We start from the raw sequence: 19,514 nt of genomic DNA on the forward strand, positions 1-19,514 counted from the left end.
CATATGCCTATATGGTGTCTCCTGAGGGAAGTTCTCTTTAACAGAGAAAATCAAGGTTCCAAAGTCTGGGAGGATCAGTCCCTTATGTGAATTCCTGGGTGAAACAAGGGGAAGGAAGAGCTATAAGGTGACGCCAACCTTTATGGTGGTATGTGCCTCAACTTGGGAGCCAGTGCTCGACAAGGACAAGGAAAGGGGTTAAGAGGGTAAGAGCAAGGAAAAGGGGTTCCTTGTTCACCTTCAAGGAACCGTCAGCACATAGAACAGGGAACAGGTCCCTACCCGAGGTCAATAGGGGGCCAGCCCTGAGGTGCGCGGGTGTGAGCAGACATTGGGTGCCAGATGTTGCTGTGGGTCACTCGGCTACCTCAGTTGTGGTGGGTGTGGGGGACACGGAGTCAAAACACAGACACCAGGAGCTGGTGAGAGCAGGTAGGTGGCAGACCTTAGCCGACCTCCAGCAAGCTTGTTTAATGCAGAAGTGATTACAACTGATGGGCGCATCCTCCAGTCATACAAAGGCAAACAGGTTATATAACATTTAGAAACCAATCATCTTATGATTAATGTAACTGCACTATGAGGAAGCTCTAAATATTGCTACATGGTGGAAAGCAGACTGATAGGATCATTGTCCCTATGAAAAGGGGGCGTTATGAGTTGGGGGAATCATGCCCTGAGGCCCTTGTCTCTCTGTTCCCTGGCAACGCTGACCTCAGTCTCTGAGGATGTGGTTTCTCAGAGGCTCGCTAGAGCAGAGCGCCTCATCCTGCAGGTGTTCCTGTCAGGCCTGTAGGAGCATAAGTTTTCCTAGCACTTGGAGCTGCTCGTAGTTGTGAGTTGCAAACTGAAAGTTACTCCCACAACATTTCTCAGAGAAATAGAAAAAGCAGTCATGAAAATCATGTGGAAAAATAAGAGACCCAGAATAGCTAAAGCAATCCTTAGCAAGAAGAGTGAAGCAGGTAGCATCACTATACCAGACCTTAAACTATACTAAAGAGCAAACAGCATGGTATTGGAACCAAAATAGACTAGTAGACCAGTGGTACAGAATAGAGGACACAGAGACTAACCCACATAATTACAGTTATCTTATATTAGACAAAGGTGCCAAAAACATGCATTAGAGAAAAGATAGCCTCTTCAACAAATGGTGCTGGGAAAACTGGAAATCCATCTGCAACAAAATGAAATTAAACCCCTATCTCTCACATGCATTAAACTCAAAGTGGATTGAGGACTAAGGAATTAAACCAGAGACCCTGTGTCTAATAGAAGAAAAAGTAGGCCCCAATTTCCATCATATCAGATTAGACCCCTACTTCCTTAATAAGACTCCTATAGTGCAAAAATTAAAATCAAGAATTAATAAATGGGATGGATTCAAACAAAAAAAGCTTCTTCTCAGGAAAAGAAACAATCAGGGAGGTGAATAGAGAACCTGGGAGCAAATATTTACCACTTGCACATCAGATAGGGCACTAATCTCCAGGGTATATAAAGAATTCAAAAAGGTAAACACCAAAATAACATATAACCCAATCAATAAATGGGCCAAGAAGCTGAACAGACACTTCTCAGAAGGTGATATATAATCAATCAACAAATATATTTAAAAAAGGTTCAACATGTCTAGCTATTAGAGAAATGGAAATCAAAACTACTCTAAGATTTCATTTCACTCCAGTCAGAATGGCCGCTATTAAGAATACAAACAACAGTAAGTGTTGGTGAGAATGTGGGGGAAAAGGCATGCTCATACATTGCTGGTGGGACTGAAAATGGTGCAGCCAATATGGAAAGCAGTATGGAGATTTCTTGGAAAACTTGGAATGGAACCACCATTTGACCCAAATATCCCAATCCTTGGTCTCTACCCAGAAGACTTAAAAACAGCATACTACAGGGATTCAGCCACATCAATGTTTATAGGAGCACAGTTCACAGTAGCTAAACTGTGGATCCAACCTAGATGCCCTTCAGTAGATGAATGGATAAAGAAAATGTGGTATGGGGCTGGGGATGTGGCTCAAGCAGTAGCGCGCTCGCCTGGCATGTGTGCGGCCCGGGTTCGATCCTCAGCACCACATACAAAGATGTTGTGTCCGCCGATAACTAAAATAAAAAATAAATATTAAAAAATTCTCTCTCTCTTTAAAATAAAGAAAGAAAATGTGGTATATGTACACAATGGAATATTAACTCCGCAGTAAAAGAGAATAAAATCATGACATTTGCAAGTAAATGGATGGAGTTGGAGAATATAATGCTAAGTGAAGTTAACCAGTCCCAAAAAAATAAATGCCGAGTAGTAGCATGCCGGTAGTGCACTTGCCTAGCATGTGTGAGTGTTTTCTCTAATATAAGGAGGCAGACTCATAGTGGGGTTAGGAGGGGAAGCATGGGAAGATTAGATGAACTCTAAAGAGGGCAAAGGGGTGGGAGGGGAAGGGAGAGGCAAGAGGTATAAAAAAGATGGTGGCATGAGATGGACATCATTACATGTATGAGACACGAATGGTGTGAATATACTTCATGAGATGGACATCATTACATGTATGAAGACATGAATGGTATGATTATACTTTGTATACAACCAGAGATATGAAAAATTGTGCTCTATATGTGTAATATGAATTGTAATGCATTCTCCTGCCATATACAACAAATTATAATAAAAAAATAAAATTAAAAGGAAAAGAATGGATTAAAAAAATCTTTTCAATAAATGGTACCAAATTGTATTTTATGACCAGATTAGAATTACTAGACTTATAATGAGCTTGTTATTAAAAAGCTAGACTGTTTCACCTAATTCCACTATAAATTTTTCCCCCTAAATAACATAAAGTTTGGGCTGGGGTTGTGGCTCAGTGGTAGTGCGCTTGCCTAGCATGTGTGAGGCACTGGGTTCGATAACACCACGTATAAATAAATAAATGAATAAAGGTCCATCAATAACTAATAAGAATTTTTTAAAAATAAAGTTTACGTAATCAACCAGATATTCTTAAGAACAAGTCTGTAGTGGGCGTGGTGGTGCACACCTGTAATCCCAGCAGCTCAGGAGGCTGAAACAGAAGGATTGGGAATTCAAAGCCAGCCTCAGCAATTTAGGAAGGCCCTAAGCAATTTAGGGAGACCCCATTTCTAAAATATTAAAAAAGGGCTAGAGATGTGGCTTTGTTTTTTTGTGGTGCTGGGGATTAGAACCCAGGCCTTGTGCATGTGAGGCAAGCAGAGTCACTGTTTCTGTGCCAAATATTATAATAGCTATCATAGTTAGTCAAAAACTATGAGAAATCCACTGTTTGTTTTACTGTTATATTTTATCTACTATATAAAAATATTTTTGCCTTTTATTTCTAAGGGATGAAAGTCCAATGAAAGCAAACTTCCTTCAAAACATGGTAGAAGACAGAACAGAATCTGCATTATCATATTATGAATTCCTCTTGCATATTCAGCAACAAGTAAATAAATGAACAAATGAAGAAATTTGACTTAGTTATTGCTAAGGAAATCACAAAGCAGAATTCCTGGGAATGTGTAATACCTTCCTTTTCTATTTAAATTTGTGAACTAATGTGATGATTAAGATGTTTTCACTGTGATTTCAACAAACTATAGCAAATAAAGGACTACAGAAGAGACTCAAACATAAAACTCTGAAAATATTGTATTTTTCAAATCAAAATATATCTACATATGATTGGATACCTTTTTTCCTTTGTTGCCAATTATGTTCAAGTTGTTACAGATTGAAATAAGGAAAAGATATTATAGAGGTAAAGTACATTTTGTAAAATAAAGACTTCTGTGTTCCACATGTATATTTTTTATTTTTCTGAGTTTTTGGCTGCTACATTTAAAACCTCATGAGACTAAGTGTTGGAGGGAAGTTATGAATCCATTAATAATGATCTTTTTACAATTGGGAAATCCAAAAGTAAATAGAATGTAGAAGAGCTAGAATTCATACTGTTTTGTTTTATTTTTAAAGAAAGGAAAAGTATCATCATGTTAAATTAAACAGGCAAACTAACTGTAGTCTAGCTTGAGAAGAATATGAAGTAACACATTCAAGCTTTAAAATCTGTCAGTATTCTCTATCCTTGAAGAACAAAATCACTTTGATTTGAAGTGAAAGATGTAATTAGGTGGTTCTCTGATTTGGCTGCAGATGACTTGGACATACTGTTTTCTTTGCAATGAAAAGAATTTGAGCTGTCTTCATAAATATTGGGACTGGCAATGATAATAGGGAAATGAGAAATTTAGTTATCTTGATCCTTTAGGTGTGCTTTTATTTGGTACATTTCTGCTCCATGATATATAATAAAAGTGCTTTTTTGGTGAAATGAGAATGAATGAAAGAAGTTAAAGGTTTCTAAAATGTTATGTCAAATGCATCAGTAACATTTTTCTAAGAAGTTTGATAATTAAATTGGGATATTATTATTCTGGGATATTAAAACCTATTAAAGCATGAATGCTGCTGTTTGATTTGGTGAATATTAAGATTACACAAATCCAATATATTGGATATATTGGTTGCTGAACATGTTCAAAAGACTGCTTTTTTGATTCAGCTAGAGAATATAATCAAAACTTACTGAGCAGATTTTGTTTACAAACAGGTAAATTACATCTGTGTATTTACAGTGCTGTGATATAATTAATATCTTTAAGAGTTTGGCTCAGTTTTCACCGATTCATCTTGTCTCGTATGAACTTCTTAAAAGATAATGTACATGTATAATACTTGATGAAAAGATTTTTGGTTTTTTGTTTTAATAGGTTACAAAATGTGTTTACAATCTTGGTCTTACATGATCACCAATGAATAGTAACTTTCAGGTTTACATCCATGTGGGCTGACTTAACTGAATTGTTTGGTGTGGGGAAGAAGCAAATCCCTCTAGAGTACACAACTACTACTTGCCAGCTGGATTAGAATAATTGTGTTTATGAAAATACCATCTCCTTTAAGCAGTGTTAAGATTTGTTTTCAAGCCGGGTGCGGTGGTGCACGCCTGTAATCCCAGCGGTTTAGGAGGCTGAGGCAGGAGGATCTTGAATTCAAAGCCAGCCTAAGCCAGAGCTAGCTCAGTGGCTGAGTGTCCCTGAGTTCAATCCCTGGTCCCGCCCCGCCCCCCGCCCCCCACCGCCTCCCGCAAAAAAAAAAAAAGATTCATTTTCAGTGTGCAAGTGGTACATTGAACTGGAAGGTTTCTTGAAAGCTCTTTCTTTTGTTAGGAAGCAATTTTTAAATTACAGCAAATTAAATTTATATTTTCCCATCTTTTTAAGAAACATTACACACTGATGTTTCTTAAAAGAATTAATTTTTTTACATTTTAAGTAAGAAATGAATTATTCATTTAATGTAATTTTAAACTTTGACATTTATAAGTTCTTTCTGAATAGTAATGAAAAATCTTCCAGAAGGAAACATTTGTGCTTCTAGGGATAATCTTCCTTGTGCCTCACTACATCCCTAAGTGGATATGACTCGTGTTATTACCACATACTTTGTTAGTGTATTTCAAAAATTTACTTTGAAAAATTATTTTAAATATTGTGTAACATGCAATCCAGAATAATTTTATAACAGGTCATTAAAAAACACATAACTTTAGTTAGGATTCACAATATTTGTTCTCCAGGTAATAAGAGAATGAATGAAACTTTTGGGAATATTGATATATAAAACAATTATTTTTTTGCAATATGAATGTGTTTTTTAGTTAGTTTTTTTTTTTTTCTTTGCAGTAAGGCACTACCTGCCATTATCATCTTGTATTACTTTTTGATGTAAAGCAACTAATATTTACACTATACCATTTTTTTTTATTGTAGTTGTAAATTATGAACTATCCTTGAATTTTCTACAGATCTACAACTACTAAAGTAACAGACAAGGGCAATCTTGGTATATAAATCTGAGCATGACAGTTCTACCATAAAAAGTACTCTATTTTTCTAATTTCTAGAATTTTTAAAATAACGTTTCTGTAAGTCTGACATACTAATATTCACTCAAGCAGTACCATTTATTTTAGTTTGCATATGTCTTCATTGTTTTTAATTTAATGTAATGTATTGAGTCTAATAGACTGTTTTGCAATAATTAGAATAAAAGATTTATTTCTTCTAATCAAAGATGCATAACAGCTATTATCTAGGGGACCACCAAATGTGATTTTGAGATTTTGTTAGCTATTACAAATCTAATCCTTATATAGAAATTTTACTTTTGTAAAGTAGTATATAATATTGTAACATTCAATTCTTGTTCTCAATTCAAATATGTATTGATCTTCAGTGTGCTGTGTTACATCTTGCTTCTCTGAAATGTTAGAGACAAGATTTGTCTTCCTTTTTACAGTTTGTAATTTTCACTGTTTTATTCCTGTAAAAAAAAAAAAGAAAAAAGAAAAAGTCATTTGTAACCCATGCAAACAATCGTTTGATCTGTGCTAACTTATCAATTTGACTATTCAATAAAGTTAATTGAAAGAGCTTACAAACAGTGACTGGTTATTTTAAATGATAGGAAACAACTTGCCAATCACTGAGCAGGGCTATGTTGTGTATCCACATTAAGTCACTGGAAAATTATTGCTAGAGAGTTTTAAATCTCCTAAGTCGGTGTCTGTGAAATTATGCACTGAATTTTTGGTGCTCACTATACAAGGATAGCTAGGTTTCAAATTCCAGATTGAAAGTTGTTTTTTCTTGGATATTGTCAACATATTGTTTCATTGTCTTGTGGGTCCTTCTATTCCTGAAAAGAAGATAACTGATAATCTTATCTGTTAGCTATTAGGAGTTTTATCCTTAATATTCTATAGTTTTATTATTCTGGGCTTATTATTTATCCTGTTTGTTATTCAGAACAAACTTGAATCTGAAGTTCCTTGTCTGTTTTTAATTTGAGAAAATTCCCAGCCATTTGCTTTTAAATATTTGCTTCTATTTTTTTTACCCCCAGAATTTTTATTTGACATTTGTTTTCACATTCTTTTTTTGCATTGGGGATTGATCCTAGAGAGCACTTTACTACTAAACTACATCCCTAGCCCTTTTTATTTTTTTATTTTGAGATAGGGTCTGATGAAGTTGCCTTGAAATTTAGACCCTCCTGCCTCAGCCTTCTGAGTCACTGGGATTATATGCATGTGCCACCATGCCCAGCTCACTTAATTTTTTATGCAAAATCTAAGATTTGTATCTGCAGTTTATATGAAATTATTATTATTAGCCTCTCTAGAAAGTGCTAGGTTTAGCCAAGTGTAGTGGCACATGTCTGTAATCCCAGCGATTTGGGAGGCTGAGACAGGAGGATCACAAGTTCAAAGCCAGTCTCAGCAATTTAGGGGAGGTCCTAAGCAACTTAGCAAGACCCTGTCTCAAAAAAAAGGGGGAGGCTGGTGATGTCACTCAATGGTTAAGTACTCCTGGATTAAATCTCCAGTACCAAAAAAAAAAAAAAGAAAGTGCTAGGTTTAAATGAAAATATGTAAAACATTGGAAATGCCAAGTTTTAACACTTAACTGTAAAAGAAAGTTTTCTTTAAATGTATAGGAAGTTTGGATACTCAGCACTAGACTTAAAGCAAAGTGGTACATTTAAAAACAATAATTTTAAAAGGCTGGGTTTGCCCATGGAAAGCCTATGGTGGTAGAGATAGAAATTACTGCAAGAATAAAAAGTATGCACATATATTAATGAATTACACATTAGTGCCAGGAAGACCAATCACATGACATTCTTTATCAAAGAATCACTGGGAAGTACCAGGATAATCAGTGAACTACAGAAAAATAGTCCTTCAAAATAAATAAGCATGGAATATGAAATCTGGATACTCTTACCTGACTAAATGAGTGATCATACATCAACACATCTATTTAAGGAACCAAAACACATTTGGTTTTTGTAGGCTCCCAAACCCACAAATCTCGTTTACCCTGGAATCGAATCTGGTTGACTTTGTTTAAAGGAAAAGAGCAACTATGGGTGTGTAGCTCAGTGGTAGAGCACTTCCCTAGCACATGGGAACTTCTAGGTTCAATGCCCAGCACCAAAAATAAGGGGATTTTGTCTTTTGTTTACTTTTGGTACAGGAGCTTTAACCCAACATTGCTTTACCACTGTGCTACATCCCCAGCCCTTTTTGTTTTTTATTTTGAGAATCTCTCACTAAGTTGCTTAGGGGTTTCACTAAATTGCTGAGGCTGTCCTTGAACTTGGGATCCTTTTGTCTCAGCCTCTAGAGCCCCTGGGATTACAGGTGTGCACCTCTACGCCTGTCAAAAATAAGGGGATTTTGGGCTGGGATATAGTTCAGTGGCAAAGTCCTGGGTTTGATCTCCAGTTCCAAAAAGGGTTAGGGAGAGGTTAAAAAGGAGATGTATCTGGGTGTGGTGGTGCACATCTATAAATAAATCCCAGCAACTCAAGAGGCTGAGACGGGAAGACCACATGTTCCAGACCAGGCTTGGCAATTTAGCAAGACTCAAAAAATAAAAAGGACTGGAGATGTGGCTTAGTGTGTAAAGCACCCCTGGGTTCAATCCCCAGAGCCAAAGTAAAGGGGGAATGCATATTGTAACTTGCATATTTATAAGCTTATATGTTTATCCAGGTTGTGATTATTTCCTTCAGACATTGATTACTGACAAGAGGAGACTGGACCTCTCTGAATACAAATTTCTTTTTTTTTTTTTTAAATGTCTGGAATTTTTATATTTTTAATTTGTTTTTTGTGGTTGTAGATGGACAGCGTATATTTATTTTATTTATTCATTTTTATGTGTTGCCGAGGATCGAGCCCAGTGTCTCACACATGCCAGGAAAGTGCTCTGCCACTGAGCTACAGCCCCAGCCCCGAATACGAATTTCTTATAATTAAACCTTTCTCACCGGGTGGTGGGGGTGGGGGGGTGTTGTGGCTCAGTGATAGAGCACTTGCCTAGCATGTGTGAGACACTGGATTCTATCCTTGGCACCACATAAAAATGAATAAATAAAGGTATAAAAAAAAAAGTTGTATCTGTTTTTAAAAATACTTAAAAATAAACCTTTCTCGTTTCAGATATTCACTTAAACAGTACAAAGAAACTTTTAAAATAATTAATGCTAGTTTGAAGGTTTGCAACCTAGGGATTGAAGAAAAACACTACTCCCTAAATTTTTAAATTTAAAATAGAGATAACTGGTATGATTCTGAATTAGTTGAGAATTATTTTTCTGAAGGGATCTTACTGTGTTGCACAAGCTACTCAAGCCACAGAACCTGTCTTGAAACTTTTAACACTATTTTTTTTGGGGGAAAGGAGGCATGGAACCAGGGCCTCACACAGGTAAGCATGTGCCTTACCACTGAGCTACATCCCCAGACCCCTGAGTTTAACATTTACAACTAGCTAAGTAGCTGATGGAAATGACTGATGAAGAAATGAACAACCAATATATTGGTAAAACTAGAAAGTCCATCCACAATCACAAGAACTTGCTTTTCAAGTGTTCCTCCTTTCCTTGCAGTCTTTGTTCATATGCATATGAACTATGTACACACATAAATCATAGTGAAGGTTTGATTTTGCTTTATATATTATACATGTTGCTTTATCATTGTTAATGTTTGACTAATAGCCCATAATTAGCTATTTAATAAGTACTCATCTCCCAGTATTGGAAATTCTAAGGTTTCACAGTTTTTCACAAAACATTTTATGCCAATAGTTTCTTTTTCCTTTTTTTTTGGTACCAAGGATTGAACCCAGGGGATCTTTACCACTGAGTCATGTCCTCATCCATTTTTAGTTTTTATTTTAGGACAGGGTCTCACTGAGTTGTTGAGATTTGAATTTGCAATCCTCTGTGCCTCAGCCTCCGGAGTTGCTGGGATTACAGGCATGTGCCACCACATCGGGCAGTTTTTTCCTTCTTGGTAATAATTATGTTAAATTTTAAGTGGTCACTAAAAAAATAAATAAATAAAATTATTTGGTTCCAAGTACATGATTGTGACAATGCTAATTTACACCAGCACACCATCTGTGTTAGCTTTTCATCATGATATGGTACATGATTTCATTCTCATAAATGGAGACTCTTTCTTAAATTTTGGTTAGAATTAATTGGTATCATAACTAGCACTTCTTCCAATTTTGTTTCTCCATGGTGATACCAAACTAAATCATTTAGAAGGATGAGATTTGTTGTAATTCTGACTGTTATATGTAAGGGAACATGCAAAACAATATTGCCTGAAATAGTGCATCAATACATCTAATCTGTGAAAAAATTTGGTGAATTTGTGTAAATTATTCTTAATGTCTGTTTTTTTTTTTTTCCTTGAGAATTAAGACTATGCGGCCCAAGCTGGTCTTGAATTTGTAAGCTCACAAAATTCTCCCACCTCAGCCTCCCCATTAGGTGAGACTAGAGTCCTGCACCACCATACCTGGCCCTACAAATTTTTCTTAAGGCACCATCTGGAGTTCGGAGATCTAGGTTTGTGCAGATACACAGGGGAAACTTTTCCAATATTTTAGAAATTATCAACTAAAGACAATTCAAGTATTAATACTTTAAAATTAACTAGGATTTAACTTTCAATCAAGGGTGACATTTGTATACACACACACACACAGCCCCTATACTGGGATTGAACCCAGAGATGCTCTACCGCTAAATTCCATCCCTAGCCATTTTTCAAATTTTGAGACAAGGTCTCACTAAGTTGCTGAGACTGGCCAAGAACTTGAACTTCCGATCCTCCTGCTTCAGCTTCCCAAAGTAGCTACAATTACAGTCGTGTTTCACCATACCTGGCTCCGTCATTATATTCTTTGTTGAGCTCCTTCTGTTGCTGAATCCAAAAAAGGTCTTCTTTTTCTCCACTTCTTTCCTTATATAAACGCAGTGTTTCCATGCTGAGAAAGGGAACCCAGGAATCAGGCACACTAGATAAATGCTCAACCACGTGCTTCCTAGCTTCCTGATGTCAGGGTTTCTTTGTAGGGAGCCCAGTAGGCTGCTTGACCATCTGTTAGCTTTTTATCATTGTGACATAAACAACTTAAAAGAAGGAAAGATGTATTTTGGCTCATGGTTTCAGTCCGTGATCACTTGGCCCTTCCCTTTGGGCCTTTGTTGAAAAAGGACATTGTGGTGGGGAGCCGGAGAGGAAAAGGGGATGCGGAGGAGTGAAAGGGAGAGAAGGGAGTCCAGGGCACACAACCCCCTGTGACCCACCTCCAGAAGTTTCCCCCACCTCCTGTTAAGCCTACCAGCTGGGGGCCAGGCCTTACTCTGTGTGTGTGTGTGTGTGTATGTGTTTTGCTGGTGATTGAACCCAGGACTTTGTGCATGCTAGGCAAGCACTCTACCAACTGAACTATTTCCTCAGTCCCTACATCAAACTTTTCCCATGATTTTTTGTAAGGGAAGGAGTGAACTTTTCCCATGATTTTTTGCAAGGGAAGGAGCACAGGTCCCAGACGGATGGTCAGCAGAGTTGTTTATCTTATCTCTGTGAAGGTCAGTGAGTTTCCAGACCCTGAGAACCTAAAAGAAAACAAATGATCCAAAAAACCCTGTTGATCCATGTTCGGCTTTTGTTATGGCCAATTTTTGCTACGTGCTGTTCTCTCATCAATTCAGGTATGACCTTTCCCATGGGATGGGACTTGGAAGTGGTGAAGCACTTACTTGCAGTTTAATCAGGCAAGAGGAAAGGAAAGGGAAAATCTAAGACTGGGGAAAAAAATTTAACTTGTGCTGGAAAGATTTTTCCTTAGCCCATTGGGAGGCATTGTTTTAGGAACTGCAGCAGTGGACAAAACAGTGCTTGCCTTCATGGAGCTTGCGTCCCAGTTGGCGAGAAACAGAGAAAACTAGTATATTTAGCAGGTGAAATGGTTATAAGCACGAAGAAGAAAGTAGGATGGAGAAGGGCACTAGGGAGTGTTGGCAATTTAGATAGAATAGGCACGCAAGCTTCATTAGGAAAGTTTCCTTTGAAACAAAAATACGTGAGGAAACCCTAGGAACAACCAGGCATGCACTGGGAAAAAGTGCAGGTGCGAATGGGAATCGGCACCAAGAACAAGCCCGCAAAGCTCCCCGAAGCGTCTCTCTCGAATTATGTATTTTCCCGGGCTCTGAGCGAGAAGGCAGGTCTGCAGACAACCGCCTTGTCGCAACAGCCTCCATTTTACTTCCTGGCAAAATACAAAATGAACCCGCTTCTCACTGGCATCTTTTTCCTGTGAATCAGGGTGCCACTTCTATTCACCGCTGAGTGAACACAGAAAGGATCCGTTCGCGGATAAGGGGTGAAGTGAGACTCAGCCAAAGCCGGGAAGGACCCAGCATCCGGCCCTGCCCTCACTCAAGATGGCGGCCAGAGCTGAGTGCGCGGCCTATCCGAGCAGGGCGCATGCTCCGTGGGCGGCCACGGGCGCCAGCGCCGCGGATCGACCCGGAAGAGGTGGCTTGGAGTCGCGGCACCTCCCTCTTCACCCCGAAGGTCGCTGCCGCTGCTCGTGTATGGTGGGAAGGACGGAGCCAATAGCCTTAGCTGCTGCCAGCGGGGAAAGGCCAGGTCTCGAGCCTGTGGGCTTCTTAGTGTCAGGATTGGAGTTATCAATGATCAGCAATTCTGCTTCTGGGTATATGACCCAAAGAATTCCTGAATGTATGGTGCCCAAGAGACATTTGTATACCCATGTTCATAGCATTATTTAAAGTAGCTAGAACGTGGAATTAACCCAAATGGCTGTCAATGGGAGAATAGATAAGCAAAATGTGGTATATACATATAATGGAATATTATTCAGCCTTTAAAAGGAAGGAAACTCTGCAATGTGCTACAGCATTGATGAACTTTGAAGATATTAGGCCGGAGTGAACAGAGTGGTCACAAAAAAGACAAATACTGGGCTGGGGTAGTGGCTCAGCGGTAAAGCGCTTGCCTGGCACGTGGGAGGCCCTGGGTTCCATCCTCAGCACCACATAAAAGTAAACAAAGGTATTGTGTCCAACTAAAAATAAATATATTAAGAAAAGACACATACTGCAAAGTTCTACTTAATAAATTGCCAGAGACTGTAGGAAAAGGAGAATGGCAAATTATTGTTTAGTGTGTGTAGAGTTCCAGTTTTACCTGAGCTAGGGATGCAGCTCAGTGTTAAGAGTGCTTCCCAAGCATGCCCTTGGTCCTGGTTCAGTCCCTAGCACTGCAAAACAGAAATTCTTTTTAAAAGAATTATGGAAATTGAGCTGGGATTGTGGCTCAGGTAGAGCGCTTGCCTGGGGTGGGGGGGTTCTGATCCTCAGCACCACATAAAAATAAAGGCATTGTGAAAAGGCATTGTATTGTGTCCATCTACACCTAAAAAAAAAGAAAAAATTATGGAAATTGGCCTGGCATGGTGGCGAGAGGCTAACACCAGAGAATCACCAGTTCAAAAGCAGCCTCAGCAAAAGCGAAGCACTAAACAACTCAGTGAGACTCTGTCTCTAAATAAAATACAAAATAGGGCTAGGGATTTGGCTTTGTGGTCAAGTGCCTTTGAGTTCAATCCCTGGTACCCATCCCCCAAAATAATTCTTTTTTAAAAAGCTGGGCACAGTAGTGCATCCCTGTAATCCCAGAGGCTCAGGAGACTGAGGAGAAATTGCAAGTTCAAAGCCAGTCTCAGCAATTTAGTGAGAACTTGTCTCAAGATTTAAAAATGAATGAATGAAAGAACTGGAGGTGTGGCTCTGTAGTTAAACTCCCCTGATTCAATCCTCATTATAAAAAGGGGGGAATGATGGTAAATTTTTATGTTATATGTACCTTACCTTACCACAATTAAAAAGAAAAAAAGTTTAAAAATCAGTTGGTCAGAAATGTATGGATGTTTTCTATGGACTCTATTTTATTTCATTGATCTCCATGGCTGACCTTCTACCAGAATCACATTTATATTCACTTCTGTAATTTTACAGCAAATTTGGAAATCATAGTGTGTGGGGCTTCAAACTTTGTTCTTATTAAATATGTTTGTTATTCTGGGTTCCTTGAATTTCCACTGAATATCAGGATTAGCTTGTCAAAACTGAACAAATAAACTAGATGGGATTTTGACAAAGATTACATTGAATCTGTAGGTCTATATGAAGAGTATTACCATCTTAATAACATTAAAGATCCATGAACACAGAATGGTTTTCCATTATTTAGAGCTTTAATTTCTTTCAATAATGTTTTGTGGGTTTTGGTGTTCTACATCTTGTATTTCTTTTATTAAGTTCTTAAGATTTTATTATTTTTATTCTAAGTGGACTTGTTTTTTTAATCATTTTTGCACTGTTAATTGCTAGTGTATAGAAATCCAATTGATTTTTGTATATTGATCTTTTTTTCCTGTAATCTTATTTATCAGTTTTAATAGTTTTTTAATTGGTTCTATAGTTTTTTTTTTTTTTTTTAAATATACAAGATCATGTCCTGCCAGGTGTGGTGATGCACACCTGTAATCCCAGCAACTCTGGAGGCTGAGACAGGAGGTTTTCGAGTTCAAAGCCAGCCTAGGCAACAGGAGGCGCTAAGCAACTCAGTGAGACCCTGTCTCTAATAAAATACAAAATAGGGCTGTGGAGGTGGCTCATTGGTTGAGTGCCCCTGAGTTCAATCCCTGGTACCCCTCCCCCCAAAAAAATCATGTCCTCTTCAAATAGAGGTAGTTTTAATTATTCTACTCAATATGACTGATTTTTAAATTTCATATTAATATCTTATTACCCTAGCTAAACTTTCTGGTACAATGCTGAATAGGAGTGGCAAGAGCCAGGCATAGTGGCACACACCTGTAATCCTAATGACTTGGCAGACTGAGGCAGAAGAATCAGAAGTTCAAGGCCAACCTGGACAACTTAGCAAGACCCTAGCTCAGTTGGTAGAGTACATGCCTCCCATGGACAAGGCCCTGAGTTCAATCCCTGCACAATAAATAAATAAATAAATAAATAAATAAAAACTATAAAAGGGCTAGGAATGTAGCTCAGTGTTAAGAGCATCCCAGATCTAATCCCCAGTGCTGGGGAGATGGGGGTAGAAGGAGTGGTAAGCGGCTTACTTAAACTAAAATTGAAACAATAGATTAGCATGGTCCTTGTGCAAGAATGACATGCAAATTTATGAAATGTTCCATATTTTCAATGATATTGTACAAATTGTATTGCTATAGTGTATGCCTGTTCGGATACATCACACAAATCCCACCTCTGTGTACACCCATAATGCACCAATATGAGGTGGGGAGAAGTGGCAAGAGCAGGCACTCCCTGCAGTGTTCCTGAATTTAGGAGGAAAGCTTTTTTCTTTTACCACTAAGTATAATGTTAACCTGTGGGTTTTTTGTTGTTGTTGATGTACTATATCAGATGAAGAATTTGCTCTTTTTTTTTTTTTTTTGGTACTAGGGATTGAACTCAGGGGCAGTTGACCACTAAGCCACACTCCCAGCCCTATTTTTTTTGTAGTTTATTTAAAGACAGGGTCTCACTGAGTTGCTTAGTGCCTTGCCATTGCTTAGGCTGGCTTTGAACTGGTGATACTTTGGCCTCAGCCTCCCAAACCACTGGTATTTTAGGCGTGCGCAACTGCTCCCGGCTTCCTATTTCTATTTTGCACAGTGTTTTGTTTTTTTTTTTTAATCATGAAAAAGTTGGTTATGTGGTTGGGGGACACTGGGGATTGAACCTAGGGGTGCTCTATCACTGAACTACCCCCCTGCATCCTTTTTTAAAATTTTATTTTGAGATAGGGTCTCACTGAATTGTTGAGGCTGGCCTCAGACTTTCAATCCTCCTGCCTCAGCCTCCTGAGTAGCTACAATTAAAGACGTGTGCTACTGCACCCAGCTAGAATATTGGGTTTTGTCAAATCCTCTCCTGCCCTGCCACAATCTGTTGAGATGATCATGTGGTTCTTCCTTTGTTCTGAGTAGGACAGGAAATTTAGAAATAAACAAGATGCATATGCAAATTTAGTATATGATAAAGGTGCATCTTAAGTCAGTAGGGAAATACTTAAATTTTAGTGAATGGGTAGTTATTTGGTAAAAGATAAAACATTTATAAGCTGGGTATGGTGGTGCACATCTATAATCCTGGCTGGCTTCGAAGGCTGAGACAGGAGGATCACAAGTTCAAAGCCAGCCTCAGCAAAAGTGAGGCACTAAGAAATTCATTAGACCCTGTCTACAAAATAGGGCTGGGGATGTGACTCAGTGGCTGAAGGACCCTAAGCTCAATCCCCAGTAACCCCCCCCCCAAATTTTTTTTTAAAGAATTTTTTTAATATTTATTTTTCAGTTTTCGGCGGACACAACATCTTTGTTTGTATGTGGTGCTGAGGATTGAACGCGGGCTGCACGCATGCCAGGCGAGCGCGCGACCGCTTGAGCCACATCCCCAGCCCCCCCCAAAAAAATTTATAGACCAGAGTTCTAAATGTAAACAGCGAAAGCTTCAAAGTAATTATGTAGCTGGATAAAGGAAAGTTTCTTTCAGTACTATGTACTATAGAGGAGACCTTCAGAAGCCAAAGTGACCACAGGGCAGGGGGTGGGGGTGGGGTGTTCACAGAGTCAAATTCTTGCAATTCCCCCAAAAGGATTTTTCTTCTTTATCTCCAAAGGCATAGACAGGTTTATTTAGGTCAAGGGAAAGTAGGGGCAATCTCCAGAGTAAAACACAATCTGGGAGTAAAACACAAGGAATACCCATTCAAGGGAGAATATAGAGTATCTCCAGAAGGAAGACAGCCCCACATGGAGGATTCATTCCTTCCTTCCTTCCTCCCTCCCTCCCTCCCTTCGAGAAAATTTTAATATTTATTTTTTAGTTTTCGGCAGACACAACGTCTTTGTTTGTATGTGGTGCTGAGGATCGAACCTGGGCCGCAGGCATGCCAGGCGAGTGGCTACGGCTTGAGCCACATCCCCAGCCCACACGTGGAGGATTTTAAGCAAGTTGTACAGAGTAACAGGCAGGAGTTTATTGGAGTGAGATAAAGATGCACAGTATAGGGACCTAATGGGGCAGAGCAGCTCTGAGAGAGGACAGCACAGCTCTTAGAGAGTCTGGGCTTTAGGGATTAGGTCCCATTGTTCTTACCTTAGTTTCTTATACCCTCTTAAATAGTCTGTTGGCCTTGGTATAACCCTCAGCAGGTTCTCATTGTGAGGGTTGTGATGACTTAGTCACAAGGGATGGCCGAGATATGGTTTCAGTGATGGTCATGAGAGAGTTATGACATGGTCTTGAAACAACAGTTCCTTTAAGGGGTTATAGTTAATTGTGGCTGGAGGAGGTCTGACATAACAGTTCCCATTTTTCTAATAGGAAGTGCCCAACCAGTGACCTATACCCTCAGCCCATTTTCTTTTTTATTTTGAGACAGGGTCTCCCTAAACTGCTCAGGGTGGCCTTGAACTTGCTATTCTCCTGCCTTATCCCCTCAAGCAGCTAGAATCGCAGGTATGCGTCACTTCTCCTGGTGAGGGGAAGCTTCTCTTTGTGCTGAATCACTGTTGTCAAGTACAGTCCCCATAATCTCCTCCAGTTGGTCAACAGAGGAACTTGCATATAATAACAACACAAGGAAGTGTAGCCATTATACTGTGAAGATCTTCATGGTTAAATGCCAGTGAGTTTGTTCTCATTCTCTTCTGTTCCATATCCAATTTCCCTTTTACAGACAGCTTCAGGTCTATCACCAAATGCTTGGCTGTGGTCACACAGAGACACCAGCTCTCCCTGCATAGCCCACTTCAGCTTCCCAGACTGGTGGGTTGGTGTACTTTAATATTTATTTATTTTTTTAGTTTTCGGTGGACACAACATCTTTATTTTATTTTTATGTGGTGCTGAGGATCGAACCCAGCACCCCGCGCTATTTGCCAGGCAAGCACGCTACCACTTGAATCATATCCCCAGCCCGGTTGGTGTACTTCTGATCCTCAAACTCCTCATTTCGGACCTTTACTTCTCAAGCTCCTTCCACAAGTACATGAAGTTGAATTCCAATAATCTAGCTCGTGGCATTTCTGTTGCTGTAATTAAACCCAGACTGGCCCTAGAAATGGGGTGTCAGCCTTGAGGGGTGGGTGTGGAAAGGACAATGAAACCTCAAAAACTGGTTTGGGAGCTAGGTGCCAGGGCACATACCTATAATCACAGCTACTTGGGAGGCTGAGACAGGATGATCACAAGTTCAAGGTCAGCCTGATTTAGAGAGACCGTATCTCAAAATAAAGAAGAAGACAGACCAGAATTGCACAGAGTACAATTTATTGGGAGACTTACTGACAGAAACATGATCCTGGGCAGCAGCAAGACTAGTTGGAGTCCCACAATTTGGGTCAGGAAGAGGGGCATATATATTGATTAAGACAAAAAGTGACTTCATCCCAGACAGAATATACTTGGTTTATCCTAAGTTGATATCAAAGTCAGGCACAATCCTGGTGCCAGGGTCTAGTTGTAAAGCTCTAAATGACACTCCATTGGCTTTGTCTATTTTTAATTGGCTGGAAAACTATTCAGCAAAAACCAACTGGAGTTTCTTTGAGGACAGCCATGGTGGTTATGGCTCAAAATGGCTGCAGTCATGTCAAGATGAACCCATACAGAAATGAAGAGGGCTGTGGATATCTGAAGCAGTTAGAGAAAATGCTTCTCATCACTGCTCTGTGACACCTGGTGTGTGCAGTTTACTCCTGTTGTCACAACACCGTCAAATGTATTCCTCTTTTCACTCTCAAAAGTTCCCTGAATGGGATCCGTCAGCAAGAGAGCTCTGTTGGTTCTGTTGGTGGTGGCATCTGGTACCGCTGCTTGTCCTGAGTCAACAGAAATTCCAGAGGAGAAACAGATGTGGGTGAAATGAGGTAAGTGAAATCCTGACTTGTACTTATTTGGAAAGCCTCCCTTAGACTCGGTTTCTTCATCTGTAAGATGGGTATAATTGCTACTTCCTGGGGTTATCCTAAGGATCAAATTATCAGATTATCTATACTCAGGATGTAAGCAATGGAATTATTTTCTTTTTTAAATGAACTATTTTCAAACTACATCAGAAGAACTCCAGCACCACCTGCTGGGAGTCCAATATTACACTGTAGTGCAGGGGAGCCCTCTCTCCCTTCTGTATCATCCCCAAACTTCCAGGCTCACACAGGCTTGATTGAGAGGAACCAAAGAGACTCATCCACCAGTGCGATGTGTTCACTTTAGGTGGATCCTGATTTGAACCAATCAACTATAAAAACATATTCATGTGCCGGACACCAGGGTGTGATAATGGTCTGCCTGTGCAGGTATCTAACTTGACTATGACTATAACCATGTTGGTCATAACCACCATTTTGCCAACCTGGTGACCCTGGCATGCAAAAAAAGACAAAGAGAGAAAGAAAAGATCCAAGTGTATTATGCC

General features: G+C 39.3%; 1 protein-coding gene and 1 pseudogene across 3 annotated transcripts in view; both read left to right on the plus strand.

The window, feature by feature from the left end:
- Sec24a (SEC24 homolog A, COPII coat complex component) overlaps positions 1–3,836 on the plus strand; it is a 77,109-nt gene extending 73,273 nt beyond the window's left edge. For all 3 annotated transcript variants that reach the window (XM_046467675.2, XM_046467674.2, XM_046467676.2), the window contains one exon: positions 3,374–3,836. In XM_046467675.2, the coding sequence (XP_046323631.1) occupies positions 3,374–3,488 (115 nt within the window). In that variant the 3' untranslated portion in view covers positions 3,489–3,836. The remainder of the gene's footprint in view (positions 1–3,373) is intronic.
- An 11,298-nt stretch (positions 3,837–15,134) lies between these two features.
- Positions 15,135–15,228, plus strand: LOC124109147 (U6 spliceosomal RNA; annotated as a pseudogene).
- Positions 15,229–19,514: the final 4,286 nt, after the last annotated feature.

Source organism: Marmota monax, unplaced genomic scaffold (genome assembly GCF_021218885.2).
Source record: "Marmota monax isolate L192 unplaced genomic scaffold, Marmota_monax_Labrador192_F-V1.1 WCK01_AAM20220418_F8-fsc00199, whole genome shotgun sequence".
In the NCBI taxonomy this organism is placed as follows: Eukaryota; Metazoa; Chordata; class Mammalia; order Rodentia; family Sciuridae; genus Marmota; species Marmota monax.